The following is a 13,413-nucleotide window of genomic DNA, read 5'->3' as shown; positions in this document are numbered from 1 at the left end:
TGTCTGGTGATGGTTAAGGAAACCATGGAGTGTACTGCTCATTAGGTCCCAACAGTCGAAACACAGCTATAATATACAACTTGAACACCAGCATCTTCGCTGACAGACTACTGTACTCTGAATGACATGTAGCTGCCTGCTAATAAAGCTAACTTGGTCTGCTAACAAGTACTCACATCTGTGAAAATGTTGGAACAAATGTCCAAACTGGCATTACTTAGATAGACTGACCATGTATTCTCAATCTAAGTTGTTACTGTCACCTGAAAAAATGTCAACATTTATCAAAGTGGCATAATACCAGTCCTAGGATGAAAACTGTAAGTGCTCCAGCAGCACAGCTGTGCACTTTCACCACAAGGGGGCTCACATACAGTCAACCGCACTTTTCAGCACTCACAACAGTGAGGAATCATTTAAAAAATTCCTGCATCTAAATTATGGTACAGATCAGCACCAAAATATAATTAATTGCTCTACAGGCTACCTCTAAAAAAAAAAAAAGCACCAACAAATGCATGTAAAAACATAACCCCTTGCCTTTGGCAAAGAAAACTAGAAGAAGTCCAGACAGTATGACATATTACATGAATCTTTATTGTACTGTGGAGAATTACTGCACTGTATGAGTAAATTGTTTCAAGTAAAGTAACAAAGTTTTTAAAATCCATGCTGCTGCCTGGTAGGTTAGAATAATATCTTGTGTAACTCCCAGTAGGCCAGTATTTGCATCAGGTGTGTATAATGAAGATGGGCTGGGGAGATCCCTAAGGACCAGCTTTGAACAAACTCTTGTAAAACAAATGTGAAGCACTATATCTTTTCCCCTGAAGATATTTAGAAGAAAAGGCTGCACACACCATATGTCAACTTCACATAGAAGGGTGATATCCCTGTATTGTGGAAAAACAAAACCTCTCATTTAGACCTTTTTAAGAGAGAAATTTAAGAAACTTTGGGGAGAACCACAAAAAGGAAATAGTTGAGGCAGTGCCAAAACAAGATGCTGGGTTCCTTATTTACAACGTTGTAAGTTGAGTTAATTTTATTTAGCTATCAAGCAAAGAATCACAAGTTTGTGCTTTACAGTGTGATCAATATGCAATATCATTTCTCCTTTGACCCTTGCCTCAGATAAGGTCTGGTAGATACTGTACGTAAACCATATACTCAGAGTAAATGATGGTAGAATGACAATAGAATTACTGTTTGGAAATGCTGCAGTGGACTGAATAGTGATGAGCTATATTATTGTTATTCAATTATATAATAACGACTACTTGCCAGTCATCACTCTAAGATGTAATCATTTATGTCAATGCGACTGTGCAAACACACTTGTGTCCCTACGATGTGAGTAGGCCCCCACCCCCACCCTTCAGGGACATTAAGGCTTCTGTTTCACATCATTCCAGTATGTGCTTTCATTGAGAAACAACTAAAAGAACATTTCTTTGGTGCACATTACAGTTACACAATAATGACTAACAAAAACATCATTTCACAGACACTGCTCAACATCTTTACTACAAAGGAAATAAATTTGAGATTAAATTCTTCAGTAGTGGGATTATTCTACATCAGTTAAAACTAAAACTGGTATTAATCACAAGTCATGAGTCATTGAAATGTTAAATTCCAGACAGTCACCCGGTGTTGTTTTTATTTTTATGGCCTCATATGTGGAGGTGATTCTGTACTTGTGATTACAGTAAATGTGTGAGAAACTGCACTCATCTGCTGTGTTGATGCCTACAGGTGAGTGAACACCGAGAACCTGCTCTTTGAACAATCTGAGGGGACAGTTCAGAAATGTTTTCTGGAAACATCTTCTTTCCTGATACCTCCTTAGAGCAACAGAGAAATTTGATACTCCACAACAAAAACTGAATGCAGCAACAAGCTATGACGGACATGAACAGGGTCATAAACAAAAACTCAGTAAGAAGACACTGTGTCGCAATCACCCAAAAGCCAACAGGGACATCAGAAGTGTAAAATGAGCATATTGGCTAAAAGCACAAAAGTTGATACTCATTTGAACTAAAAGGCATACATAAAGGGATTTTCCTGAAACACAATATTACCAGTCTGACTAACTGTAGATTTAATGTGATTTCACATGATCTGTTTACCCTGTGGCTGCTTGATATTAGATAGAAAATAGTTGAGGATCAGGTAAAATAAAATAAGAAAACAGAAGGATTAGATGACACATTGTCTGACACAAACATTGTAAAAAAAATGCATTCCTTCTGTGACAATGCCCTTCACTTTTTAGTAATAAGTACTGTACATTACTGATAAACGTCTGAGCATTATATCAAACTATACTGATGTAGTATTCACCCTATCAAACATGTTACATCAGAAAGTCAGTCTGCTTTCTAATGGGTATAAAGCATTTGTTCTGGATATATTTAACACACTGGTAAAGATAAAATTGAGATGCTGGGCAATTTTTTTTCAAAGAATTAAGTAACTTAGACTTAAAATCATATGTAAATATAAGCAAAATACTTTCCACAAACAAATATATTAATCTTGTTTAAATTTTTTTTTAAAAAGCTTACAATAAAACAGGTAAGGTTAGAAATTCACCTGTTTCATTTTGAGTGTGATTCAAGTGATTTCAGGCTTTTTTCTGTTTATTATAAATATACAACTATGTACAAAGGCAGTAGCACAAACAGGTGCTTAAATAACTCAACATCAGACATTCCCTTCACTTGTGACTGATAATTAGCTGGCCCCTATTTTGGGTGTTACAATGCATGGTGTTTCCTGCCCCCTACTGGCTGTGTGTTGTGCAGTTTCCTGTACAGATGAGCTTTAGCCAGGTCAGCTGACAGCCTCCTGGCCATCCGGTCAGTGGTCCTCTTGATGCTGCGGGCCATGTCAATAGCCTGGTCCAGAGTTCTGTTCATGTCATCCTCCTACAAAAGAGTAGCTGCGTGACATGATTATTTTTCACAGCAATGACTAATTGTTGGCTGTTTTCTGAGAGGCACCACAGATGTTCTTGTATATTAATAAAAAACTCTAGGATGTCACACTGCTCAGCAGACATGCATGTGGGAAGAGGAGACATCTGACCTTGCTCCCTCTGCGTGTGCCTGTCCCGGTGCCAGTCTTTGAGTGTCCTGAGTCAGGGGACAGTGTCCACTGGAAGTACACATTGCTGGGCAGGAGCGCTGTGTCTGACTGGGTAGATCGTTTCCTGCTGTGGGTAATGGACTGCAATGGCGGCTCCCTCACTTTATAGCTGGTTTAAAGAAAAAGAATGATTCCAGTTTAGTAGAACTGTAAAATGCATTCACTTTATTTGGGAGAACTGCTGATAAATACTTGTCTGCTTTCAGTGAGTGATGTTTGTGTTACACATTAGACGTGTGTTTACCTGGCTGGAAGGCTGCTGGAGGAGCCATAGCTGACCTGCAGGAGTGGCTTCTGGAGAGATGGAGAGGAGTGGAGAGACCACCTCTCTTTGGAGTAAAAACCCTCCAGGACAGCTGCTGACATGACAAGAACTATGGTATGTACACTAATTATATACAACACTGTGCATATTTACAACTCTGGTTTTGGTTTTTATATTGCTGTATTGAAACTGGGGTCCACAGTGGACAGTGCTCCCTCTCCTGCTCCCTGCTGGTGAATGGTGGAACTGCAGCAAGGTCTCTGCACCTGCAGTGTCATCACTGTCTGTACAGTGGGAGCAAATAATTAAACTTATAATGGATGTTGTGAAGAAAGGTCTGCCCACAGCGATGCAGAGACAAACTCAGACAAAGACTGAGAGTGACTTCACTGTTAGCTGCTTAATAGTACCTTTACTCTTGCTGAGGTCCACATCTGAAGAAATCCAGTCCTCTATTTTTGCTGGGCTAGCAATCGAATCACTCACATTTGATCTGCTGCTTGTTGGCTTCCACACACTAGAGGTTACAGTGTAACAAAAATGGCCATATTAATGATTTAATGTAATAACATGATAGAATTCTGATGGTTTATTGCTGACTTTTAGAGCTCATATTTGTCCTCAATTTTTTTGCACTTGATTTACACTGCTGAAGTGCTTTGTGGTTATCCAATAAATAATAACTGTAAACATCATCCAGATAAAAACATTATATATATAAAGCCTATTAATGCTCCTTCTATTCATTCACTGCCCATCAGGATCAGATTCTGACCTGGTAGAGGCTGGTCTTTGGTGTGTCCTGGTTCTAGTTTTAGACCGGTGTTCCTGACGTTCCTGTCTGTATTTGGAGGTGAGATAGTCCATCTTCTGTGCTAGGTGAGGCAGCTGGATTAAGCCCTCCTCCAGGTCCTTCTTCAGCTTGGACACCTCTGACTGCAAGGCCAGGATAGCCTCACTAAACACACACAAACATATGGATACACATATTCAAATGTTCACTGTGTATAAGAATAGTCGAAAGTTTTAGTCTTCAGCAGTGCAGTAGTCCACTGGTTGCTTATTAACATACCAACCTGTTACAAGAGCAGGAGTACAGTTGGCTGCCTCTCTCTTCTGTATCCATGGTGGTGCTGAGTACAGGTGCAGATACACAATGATGGAGCTGCGCACGGTGACTTGAATCAGATCCTGTTTGGTCAGTGGTGAAGAAGAGTTCATCATTTTAGTATTTACCAGATAAGATCAAATAATAACTTGTTTATGAAAGTGTTTGTTCACCCTGTAGCCTGACTGAAGGCTCCTTAGTGGTGCTCTCCACCCACCACTCCACTGATGCTGCTGCACCACAGGACTGTGTCTGAACAGATGGGTGGGAGCTGGCCCACCGCTGAGTGGTCAGACAAGCTGAACGGACAGTGGTTTGCAGGTTGGAGCAGGAGCCCTCACTGTCTGAGCTACTTAAACCATCATTATGGGACTGGACACTGTAGATGGAGAGATTTGCCTTCAGTTATTCTTATACCAGGACCCATGTGAACTGTAGATAGTGACACTGGAGCACTGTTTATATAGATTTGTACCTTTCTGTAAGCAGATTTGGTTGAAATAACCCAGAGGCTGATTGATTCAAATAAGAGCTCCCAAACCCACTGTCTGTTTCTGGGCTGACAATCCGCTGCACCCCAGAAAACACAACATCAGTTCAAATACAGAAGCCTGCCTGTGCATCATACACACTACTGTAACTTACACCTGTGAATCTGTTTGCTTCCATAGTTCTATTGTCAGGAAAAGCACAAATGTGTCCACCATTCAGTGAAAAACTAGTTAGAGAGAATTTTTTTAGATAAATTCAACAACCTCTCCATTCTATGTGTGATATCAGCTCTATAGCCGCTGAATGTTTTTCTTCAAAGAGACTAATGTACAGTAGATCCAAACCAAATGGAATATTTTGAAAATAAGATAATCAGTGTTATTCACCTCATCTGTGAGTGGTCATAATGTTATGGCTAATCGGTGTAAACTGGCATCACTGAAAGCCTGTTGCATAACAAAAAGTTCAAATAAACCCAAGCTGTGGGACTTGGAAGCGACTACAGTTGTCAAACACCTTGGCCTTTATCTCTGACTGACCTGTGATATAGATGAGGTGGTGAGAGGACACCCTGGGAGGCAGTGGGTGTCTGAGCCTCTGGGTGCAGCAGAGGAACAGGAGACCTCCACAGCTGGACTCACACAATCACCCAGTTCACATTCATCCTCTTGGTTCAAGACACTATCACTGGTGCCACAACTGCCACAACTATAACTACAATATACAAAGAGCTAGTTAGTGGCAAATATTACTGGTGAGACATCTTTCACTGTGTGCAGGTGAGAGGAAGGGAGCTGGGTAAGGGCTTTGTTTACGTATATACGTATCCAAATGTATGCCACTTACAGCAGGACAGGAGTACAAGACAGATTATTTTTATAAGCCATGCAATATTTAGCATCATAAAAACTGACCTTTCAGGTGTCCAGTCCCTCTGTCTTGAGTTTGTACTGGATTCACTCAGGTAAGCTAAGATGTTACCATGATCTCTCCCCACTGATAAGACAGATCTCCTCTCCTCTTCATCCCCCTCCTCATCCTTAGCTGTCTGGATGTCCACGTCCTCTTGAGAGCCCTGTGGGCTCCTGAAACAGGACAAAGAAGACAACCTGCTCACATAGAGCCAAACACTCCCTCTGCATGGAGGAACCTAAGACCAACACTGTATCTGAAACACGATCTTCCCACAAAGGAAGGATGAGAACATGCCTGTTGTTTCAGCAAGAGCAGACACACATGCAGACACCACAACAGTGACAGTGGAACATACACGCAAAATAAGTTATTTTTATGCAGAGGATTCACTCAATTAATCTACTTATACATCTACAACATTAAAAATAAATATATTGATTAATCACTATTATTAGATTTAAAAAAAAAGAATATTCTGAAGAAACAAAATCTGAGCATTAGCTTCCAAATGCTGCATTCATACAATAAAAATATTATTACATTATACAGTAATTTTAATGGAGTTTAAATACATACCATGAAGAGCAACTGTTACATCCATTATTTCTCATGAAAGAGTCCACTGTTAGAACCTCACTGCTTTGCTCCAGTCCACCATCTCCACAAACCTCACTGGCTGCCTCCACTTCCTCTTCTTCTTTTTGTTTCCCCATCTGATAGCTCACATTGGAAAAACCTACACTTGACCCCTGAAACATGAAACCCAGTCAGATAATTTGCAGTTAGTGTAATCTTACCCACACACTCAGCATTTCTTCCAGGAGAGGATTTGTTATGAATTAAGGTGTAGGGTGTGGCTACACTTTTAAAAGCAGAGCCTTCATACTGTATAGATGTTACATTCAGTGCAGTGTAAGCAAAGCAACAAGTTCAGAACGACAATGCTAACATGCTGACCTTTACAAGGTATAATGTTCACCGCGTTCACCAAACACAAACTACAGCTGATGGAAATATCATTAATTTTGCAGGAGGGCCAAGGCAGAAGCCAAAGCAGACGAGGCCATCATTGCAGATGAACTTATGCAGAAACTGGAGGAGATGGGTGTGAGGGAACTCACATGAACCCTTAGTTACAGTACAATCCAGACACTCAATGCTGAGCTTAAAAACAGGTAGAAAGCTTCCACCACAAAATTCTGGAGCTGAACCACATCATTCAGAAGGAGAAAGAATTAAGGGCCCACGCAGAGGCAAAGAAGAAGAGAACATGCAAAGGGTCCTAAAGTTTTCAAAGATGTGCCCTGCCGAAGCTCAGCACAACACTGAAGAGCACTGAGGATATGGCCAATAGATAGACAGCAAAGAAAAAGGAAACAGTGATGGTCTCCAACAGCTGCACCTGGAGCAAAATGATGCAAGGGAACAAAGAGATAGACAGCCTGAGGGACTTTTAGATCCTAGTGGATCATTGTCACCAGGCTAGAAATGGAGGAGAAGAAGCAGAAGGGTTTCTGCCATGATAAACTGTGACTCATTCAATGCTTGAGAAGGAGATGGAGTTGAGGGCCCAGGTAGAAATGGACAAACTTGAGACCATTGAGGTTAGGGAGGCACTTCTCCAAAAAATGGATAAATGCAGTGTGCTCAGAGTCCCAAAAAAATAAATGGCAATCACAATGGCACACATACAAAAATGAAGATCTACCCATTTTGAACAGATTTGCTCTGAAAGGAGATCCTATCTATTTTGTTTTTCTTAACTCCTTTGACTTTTTTGTCTTGCATAACTGTACATTGTGAATTGAGTTAACAGTCAGCAAAGTTGTGACAGCTGTTTAAAGATGAACTTAGTCAATTGTCGACAAGGTTTTAATAATTATAGAGCGTCCATGCTTCTTACACAGAAACACTTGTTTGGTCTCCTGCAAAAATCTGTGACTCAAAATGGCATGCTCTGCATCATCTGATGGAGTTTGATTTGATGCAAAACATGTCATTCATTTAGTGTCACCAGGCAAATTTTTATAAGAGACCAAACGGGCATTTATTTCTGTCTACAGGAAGCATGGAGGGAGGTGAGATTCATATGATTTAGATAGAATTCTATAATTATTAGAACCTCACTGAAAATTGGTGAAGATTGTCTTTAAGTCAAAAAATAAAATAACAGCACTTGTCTTCAAACTAACCATTTTTATGTTTTTGAAATATCAATTATACTGTATGTGTGCTTTTGTCAATTACGTGCTTTTATTAAAACACAACTGTCCAATAGTTTCATGGCAGTGTGTGCTGGTCCATAATCTAAGGAAATATGTAATACACTCACTTAAAACATCTCTGATAGAGTTAAGCACAATACATTACAGTGACACCTGGATTCTCGTATGTACATTACGATGCCACTGTAATAATTTAAAATATTCCTATAATATTTCCGTATCATCACCATTGTGTCAGCTTGTGATTTTATCATTTTAGTTCTAATTGATCATATTGGTAAAGTTCTGTTGTGGCTACTAAACCTTGAGTTTATTATATGGTAAAAACTACGACGGTACTGTAAGTGAGGGTTGGTGAGGTAGTGGGCGTGTGTGTGAGTACCTCATGCATGGATGGTGAAGGTGAGGGTGTGGGCATGTAGAGAGGAGTGGGCCTCACATGCAGCATCTCTGTCATGGGTGTGGGAGTGGAGGACGAATGAGGTGGAGAAATCTGCTCACACATATTTTTATCTAACATCTCCTTTATGTCCTCAAGGTGCATCCCTATCCTGAATATGTCTCCCTCCACCAGCCTGCACACGTGTCAACACACACACACACACACACACATTAATGGATGCATTATAGTACAATGATCCTGTCATATTCAGGACGAATGAGGTGGAGAAATCTGCTCACACATATTTTTATCTAACATCTCCTTTATGTCCTCAAGGTGCATCCCTATCCTGAATATGTCTCCCTCCACCAGCCTGCACACGTGTCAACACACACACACACACACACACATTAATGGATGCATTACAGTACTATGATACTGTCATATTCATACAGGTGCAATAGTGCGGTCTCTTTAACCTGTTTGGGTCGAAGGTGCCAGTATTCCTGGACAGGCCCATGTAGTTCTGCATCTCCAGAGCCCTGTGCTCCTCCTTCTTACTGATGTATTTTCTCTCCAGCTGGTCCTGAGCCTCCACCATGCTCCTCAACATCTGACAAAAGACAAATTTCATATTTATGCACATGAAGAAGTAAAAAAAAGGAACCACCTTACATTAAAAATCAAAAATTATCCTGCTGTATGTAGGATGTGAACAGTTCTTACCATTTGCTGTTCTGCTGTGCTTACTGACATGTCGCTTACGCTGAATTTGAATTCTTTCACCTGAGCAGAAGAAATAGATTTAGAAGTAAATTGTTACATTTTATTTAATGGTATCTTGGTAATATCTGGCACACCTTCAAACCTACCTTGTGCATGAACTGGGTGATGATGTCCCTCAGCTCAGCAGTCATTCTTTCCCCATCACTGGGAACCTCTTCGGGCTGGGTGGCAAAACCTCCAGTAATGTTCACCTCTGTAATGTTGCTTTCTGCTCCTTTTTCATCCAGGTTTTCTGAAAACAAAGCAAGACTGAAGTGATACACACCAAATGTAAGCTGGCAAGCTATGAGTCTTTGATACTGAGTCCTTGAGAAACATCCACATCCATGTTGTTATTGATAAGGGGAATCAAAGGATGATCTTTTCTTTTCTTTTCTTTTCTTTATTTACCTCATCAGTGTCTCAATGAACAAAGTAAGCTTGCCTAATATTTTGTGCTTTCTGTGTATCATTGTAAAGAATTTGTTATTTTGTAATTAATGAAGATGAAACATTGCACCTGATGCATACAGTTACTCGTGATATTGATTTGCTGTAGTAATCAAAAGGCACATATTTTAGTGTGGTTAAGATTGTCCAGTTTATAGTCATTATTTTCCAATTAAGTGAAGTGCTCCAAAAGCATTGTAAAGATATTTGTGTAACTAGAACAGGGTCATCTGACCCCATTTGTGTATATGGAAACCAGCTGCACTTCACTGTGTAATTTGCAGGTACTGTAACAGCAACCTGTGTCATCCTGTTATAATATCAGATGTCAGAGATGTACCTGATAGGGGAAGGTGAGAAGTCAAGGAGTTTCTCTGAAGATCATCAGCAATCAGATTCTCAGGATATTCCGCATCTAAATAAAGCATTGGTTCTGAGGAAGGCTGAATCTGCAGAAAAAAATTAATACATTTGTAACTTGCATTGAAAATATGACTTTTAACAAATTTTAATTTGTCAAACACCTGCATGGTTTCCATCAGTCAAACATGAACAACTTACATTGGTTCCTAGTCTCATCTGATCAATAAGGTTCTCTGCCTCCGCATATTTAGTTAGTAATTTGTCATATTCAGCCTACAGAAATGAGGAACAAGTTAAATGGTAGTCATTTTGTTTAAGAGCACAGCATTCACATTATTTGTTAGAGTATGAGGAAATTCAAGCAAAATACACCAAATGCCCTAGGTACAGGTGCAATATTGGGAGTAAATTCTGAAGATTTCCTACCTGCAGGTGATTTACAGATGCTGGAGGCGTCTGTTTGTCCTCACCTTTGAAGACATAAGGCTTGTCAGATGACTGCACTGAATCCTCCAGGACTCTGCTGATCAACTCCAACATACCCAGAGGAGATTGGGCTCTGTGCATGGTGCTGGGGCTCTGTGGAACAGGTCTGGCGGGTCCACTGGGAGCTTTGGGAATTTTTACCTTGGGTGCAACCTTGGAAAAATCAGGAAGGGGGTAATGGACTTGGCCTTGTCCATATTTCATCTCACCTAAGGACCTGGTGCGCACAAGTGGGACTTTTGAACCCTTTTGGTCTTTCACAACATCTACGGCACTGTTATCCCCACTGCTCCGGTTTGAGTCTCTACTTGCAGAGTTGGGTGCAATGCTGTCAGTAGCAGCAGAGATGACATTATCAATTTTTCTTTCTGGTTCCTCCTCTGACCTTGAATTTTTTGATGCAGTATTACTCTTTACTTCAGTCATGCCAGAGCAGAAACTCTGATTAATCTTACAAGCAGGGCTCCGTGAGGAGTTACTATGAATTACTAGGCTGTTATGTATTGAAGCTGAGCTAAAAGCAGTGTCATCCACACTCTCCAGCAGGGACACTTCTGGCAGGGTCTCTGCCTCAATCAGCCTACTTGACTGCAGCAACTCCTCCTGAGAGAAGTGCTGCAGCAACAGCTGGTTAATGTCTGCAGGACTAGGGCATGATGGAGCCACCACGCTTGTCTTGTAAGCATCACAAATGTTACCCTGTCTGGTGCTGGCATCCTCTTTTGACAGTGTAGCTGATTTCTCAGTATTATGCTCAAGAAGAATCAAACAATCAGTGGTATCATCGCTTTCTGTAGGAGTCAATTCAAGCAGACCAGGAGCATCAGGACTTGTATGAACTGTTTCTCTTCCATCAGAGCTCATGTTACCATCAGACCCAGCTGTCTGGTTGAAGTAGGGACTTCCAAGCTCACCATCATAAGGTAGATCATCCTGATCCTCGTCACTTGTATTTTGCCCTGGGTCCTCAAACCCTCTGTTTAAGGGTGGCTCATCTTGCATTGTGTTTGGTCTTTGGGCAGACACATGCAATATGCTGCTCTTAGTCTTGCTTTCTGCCAATCTCTCACTCTGACTGCTGACAATACTGGACTCTGAGGAGCTGTCATCCAAGGCTGACAGCGCTGCACTCCCTGCAAATTAAATAACACCAACAACACAAATGCCTAATTAGGTCATCACATGGATTAATTTAGGTGTCACCCTTTCCATGACCTCTTCTGTCCTTTGTGTATTTAAACTTAACAAATGTCCAATACAGTCACCACTAATGGTCTTTAAGAGTATCTGAGCAACATTGTAGCTTGTTGCTAAATGCAAACTTTGCTACATGTGTTATAACATAACAGTGTTCTGTATGGTTCAGAACAGGCAGTCACTATAGTTTATAACACTGAATGGACATGCACACCAATGGTTGCCCCCAGACGTACCACTGAGATGGATGCTTGGCTCTGAGGCAGCAGACTCTGCCTGGGACAGATGTAAAGGTAAGTTATTCTCCAGATCACTGAAGTGGAGACTTTCATCCTCACTTAGGTCAACAAAGATGCTCTGCTCGATGCACTTCTCCCACAGCACCAAGGACTTGTCCTCTCCCTGAACATCCTTGTCGGACTCCTCTGGGTTTCCCTCCATGGACAGTTTCTCTGGATGTCCTATTCAACCTCTCTTCAACTGTGATAAAACAGGGGATAAGGAAGGACAATGGAGCACCTGTTCATCTCTTAGCAACACTACTTATGAGCTGACAACACTGGATCAAAATGTGCTAAGCCATTATTTATTCAACAAGCAATACACTGTGTGGTTTGCCTGACATACATGTAAGGTGGTATGTGTGAATGACATTTATGGCTGAAAGAAAAAGTTGTATTCAGACCCTTCAGTTAAATAAGAGCAATTCCATAAAATCAAAATATTCCATTACAAGTAAAAGTCTGGCATTTTAAGTGTTGTCAGACTCCTGGATTAGAAGGCACTGAAAGCACTCTATCTACAGCATAAGGCGACATACGTTATTTCCTCGTTGTAACGAAGTACGGTGGACTATTTTGTCATGATAACAACATACTGTATTTTCTCGTAATAACGTGAGCCCTGCACAGCTTGGAGTGAGTGCAACGTGCACACTGACCTTAGCTCATTCAGTTCAGTAGCATGTCATCAACACCCTCCCATACCGACTTTCCATACGCTCTAGCCGGTCCTTGAGAATCACTATCTGACACTTAAACCCACTCACAATAAATAGTCCACAAAGTAGCACATGAATGCAGCTTATGCGCCACGATAAAAAGCGATATTTTAGTGGTGGTGGTGGTAACTTACTTTGGTTATGACGCCTTCACCATATTTGTTTTAAGTTGATCCAATCCACAGTTATGCTTTTGCTCCTGGTATCATACTGCAACTAAGTACAGTGTTTCTCTCTCTGTCTTTCTTGACATATGGTTTCTTCAGACAGGTTTGGTTTCGGTGGCATCATGAATTATGTACATAGCAGCACTGGACGTCTGGAGAGACTAGCCGAGTGTGGTTGCTAGGTAACGGCGGTAGTGAAACTTCCCCTAGAAGACTACTGCAGAAGTTACATACTGTTTACAAGTTGGCTTTAGGACAGCGTTTTATGTATTCAATGAGATAATAGTCGTATCTTTTAAGCTTCCTTAAACGACAGCGAATAGTGTAAAACAATTCAAGCACAATAATACTTGTACTAGCCAGATGCTGACAGCTGTTTTACTACAATACGTCATCTCTTTTCTATTCAAATTTATTGGTCCAATGACTGTTATTGTGGGCG

At 40.8% G+C, this 13,413-nt stretch overlaps 2 protein-coding genes across 4 annotated transcripts; both read right to left on the bottom strand.

The window, feature by feature from the left end:
• Positions 1–617: 617 nt before the first annotated feature.
• LOC109969263 (uncharacterized) lies at positions 618–8,733 on the bottom strand. Of its 3 annotated transcripts, none has more exons than XM_020615991.1 (12): positions 8,544–8,733; positions 6,513–6,685; positions 5,936–6,106; positions 5,561–5,735; positions 5,005–5,099; positions 4,703–4,908; positions 4,498–4,612; positions 4,197–4,379; positions 3,832–3,938; positions 3,401–3,515; positions 3,097–3,265; positions 618–2,936 (listed from the first exon to the last, which is right to left on the bottom strand). In XM_020615991.1, exons 1-12 carry the CDS (start codon positions 8,703–8,705, stop codon positions 2,766–2,768), a joined length of 1,842 nt encoding a protein of 613 aa, XP_020471647.1. In that variant the 5' UTR covers positions 8,706–8,733; the 3' UTR covers positions 618–2,765. The 3 variants fall into 3 exon arrangements, with proteins under 3 accessions (XP_020471647.1, XP_020471648.1, XP_020471649.1); XM_020615992.1 differs by having other exon boundaries at positions 3,401–3,512; XM_020615993.1 differs by lacking the exons at positions 618–2,936; positions 3,097–3,265; positions 3,401–3,515 and adding an exon at positions 3,536–3,705.
• A 77-nt stretch (positions 8,734–8,810) lies between these two features.
• On the bottom strand, positions 8,811–13,358 carry aknad1 (AKNA domain containing 1). The gene is made up of 9 exons (XM_020615971.1): positions 12,939–13,358; positions 12,041–12,284; positions 10,548–11,740; positions 10,320–10,394; positions 10,099–10,207; positions 9,416–9,561; positions 9,270–9,329; positions 9,023–9,156; positions 8,811–8,916 (listed from the first exon to the last, which is right to left on the bottom strand). The coding sequence occupies exons 2-9, from the start codon at positions 12,243–12,245 to the stop codon at positions 8,811–8,813; spliced, it is 2,028 nt and encodes a 675-aa protein (XP_020471627.1). The 5' UTR covers positions 12,246–12,284; positions 12,939–13,358.
• Positions 13,359–13,413: the final 55 nt, after the last annotated feature.

This window comes from Monopterus albus, unplaced genomic scaffold, assembly GCF_001952655.1.
Source record: "Monopterus albus unplaced genomic scaffold, M_albus_1.0 scaffold172.1, whole genome shotgun sequence".
NCBI lineage: Eukaryota > Metazoa > Chordata > Actinopteri > Synbranchiformes > Synbranchidae > Monopterus > Monopterus albus.
This window is presented reverse-complemented; position numbering and strand designations above follow the sequence as displayed.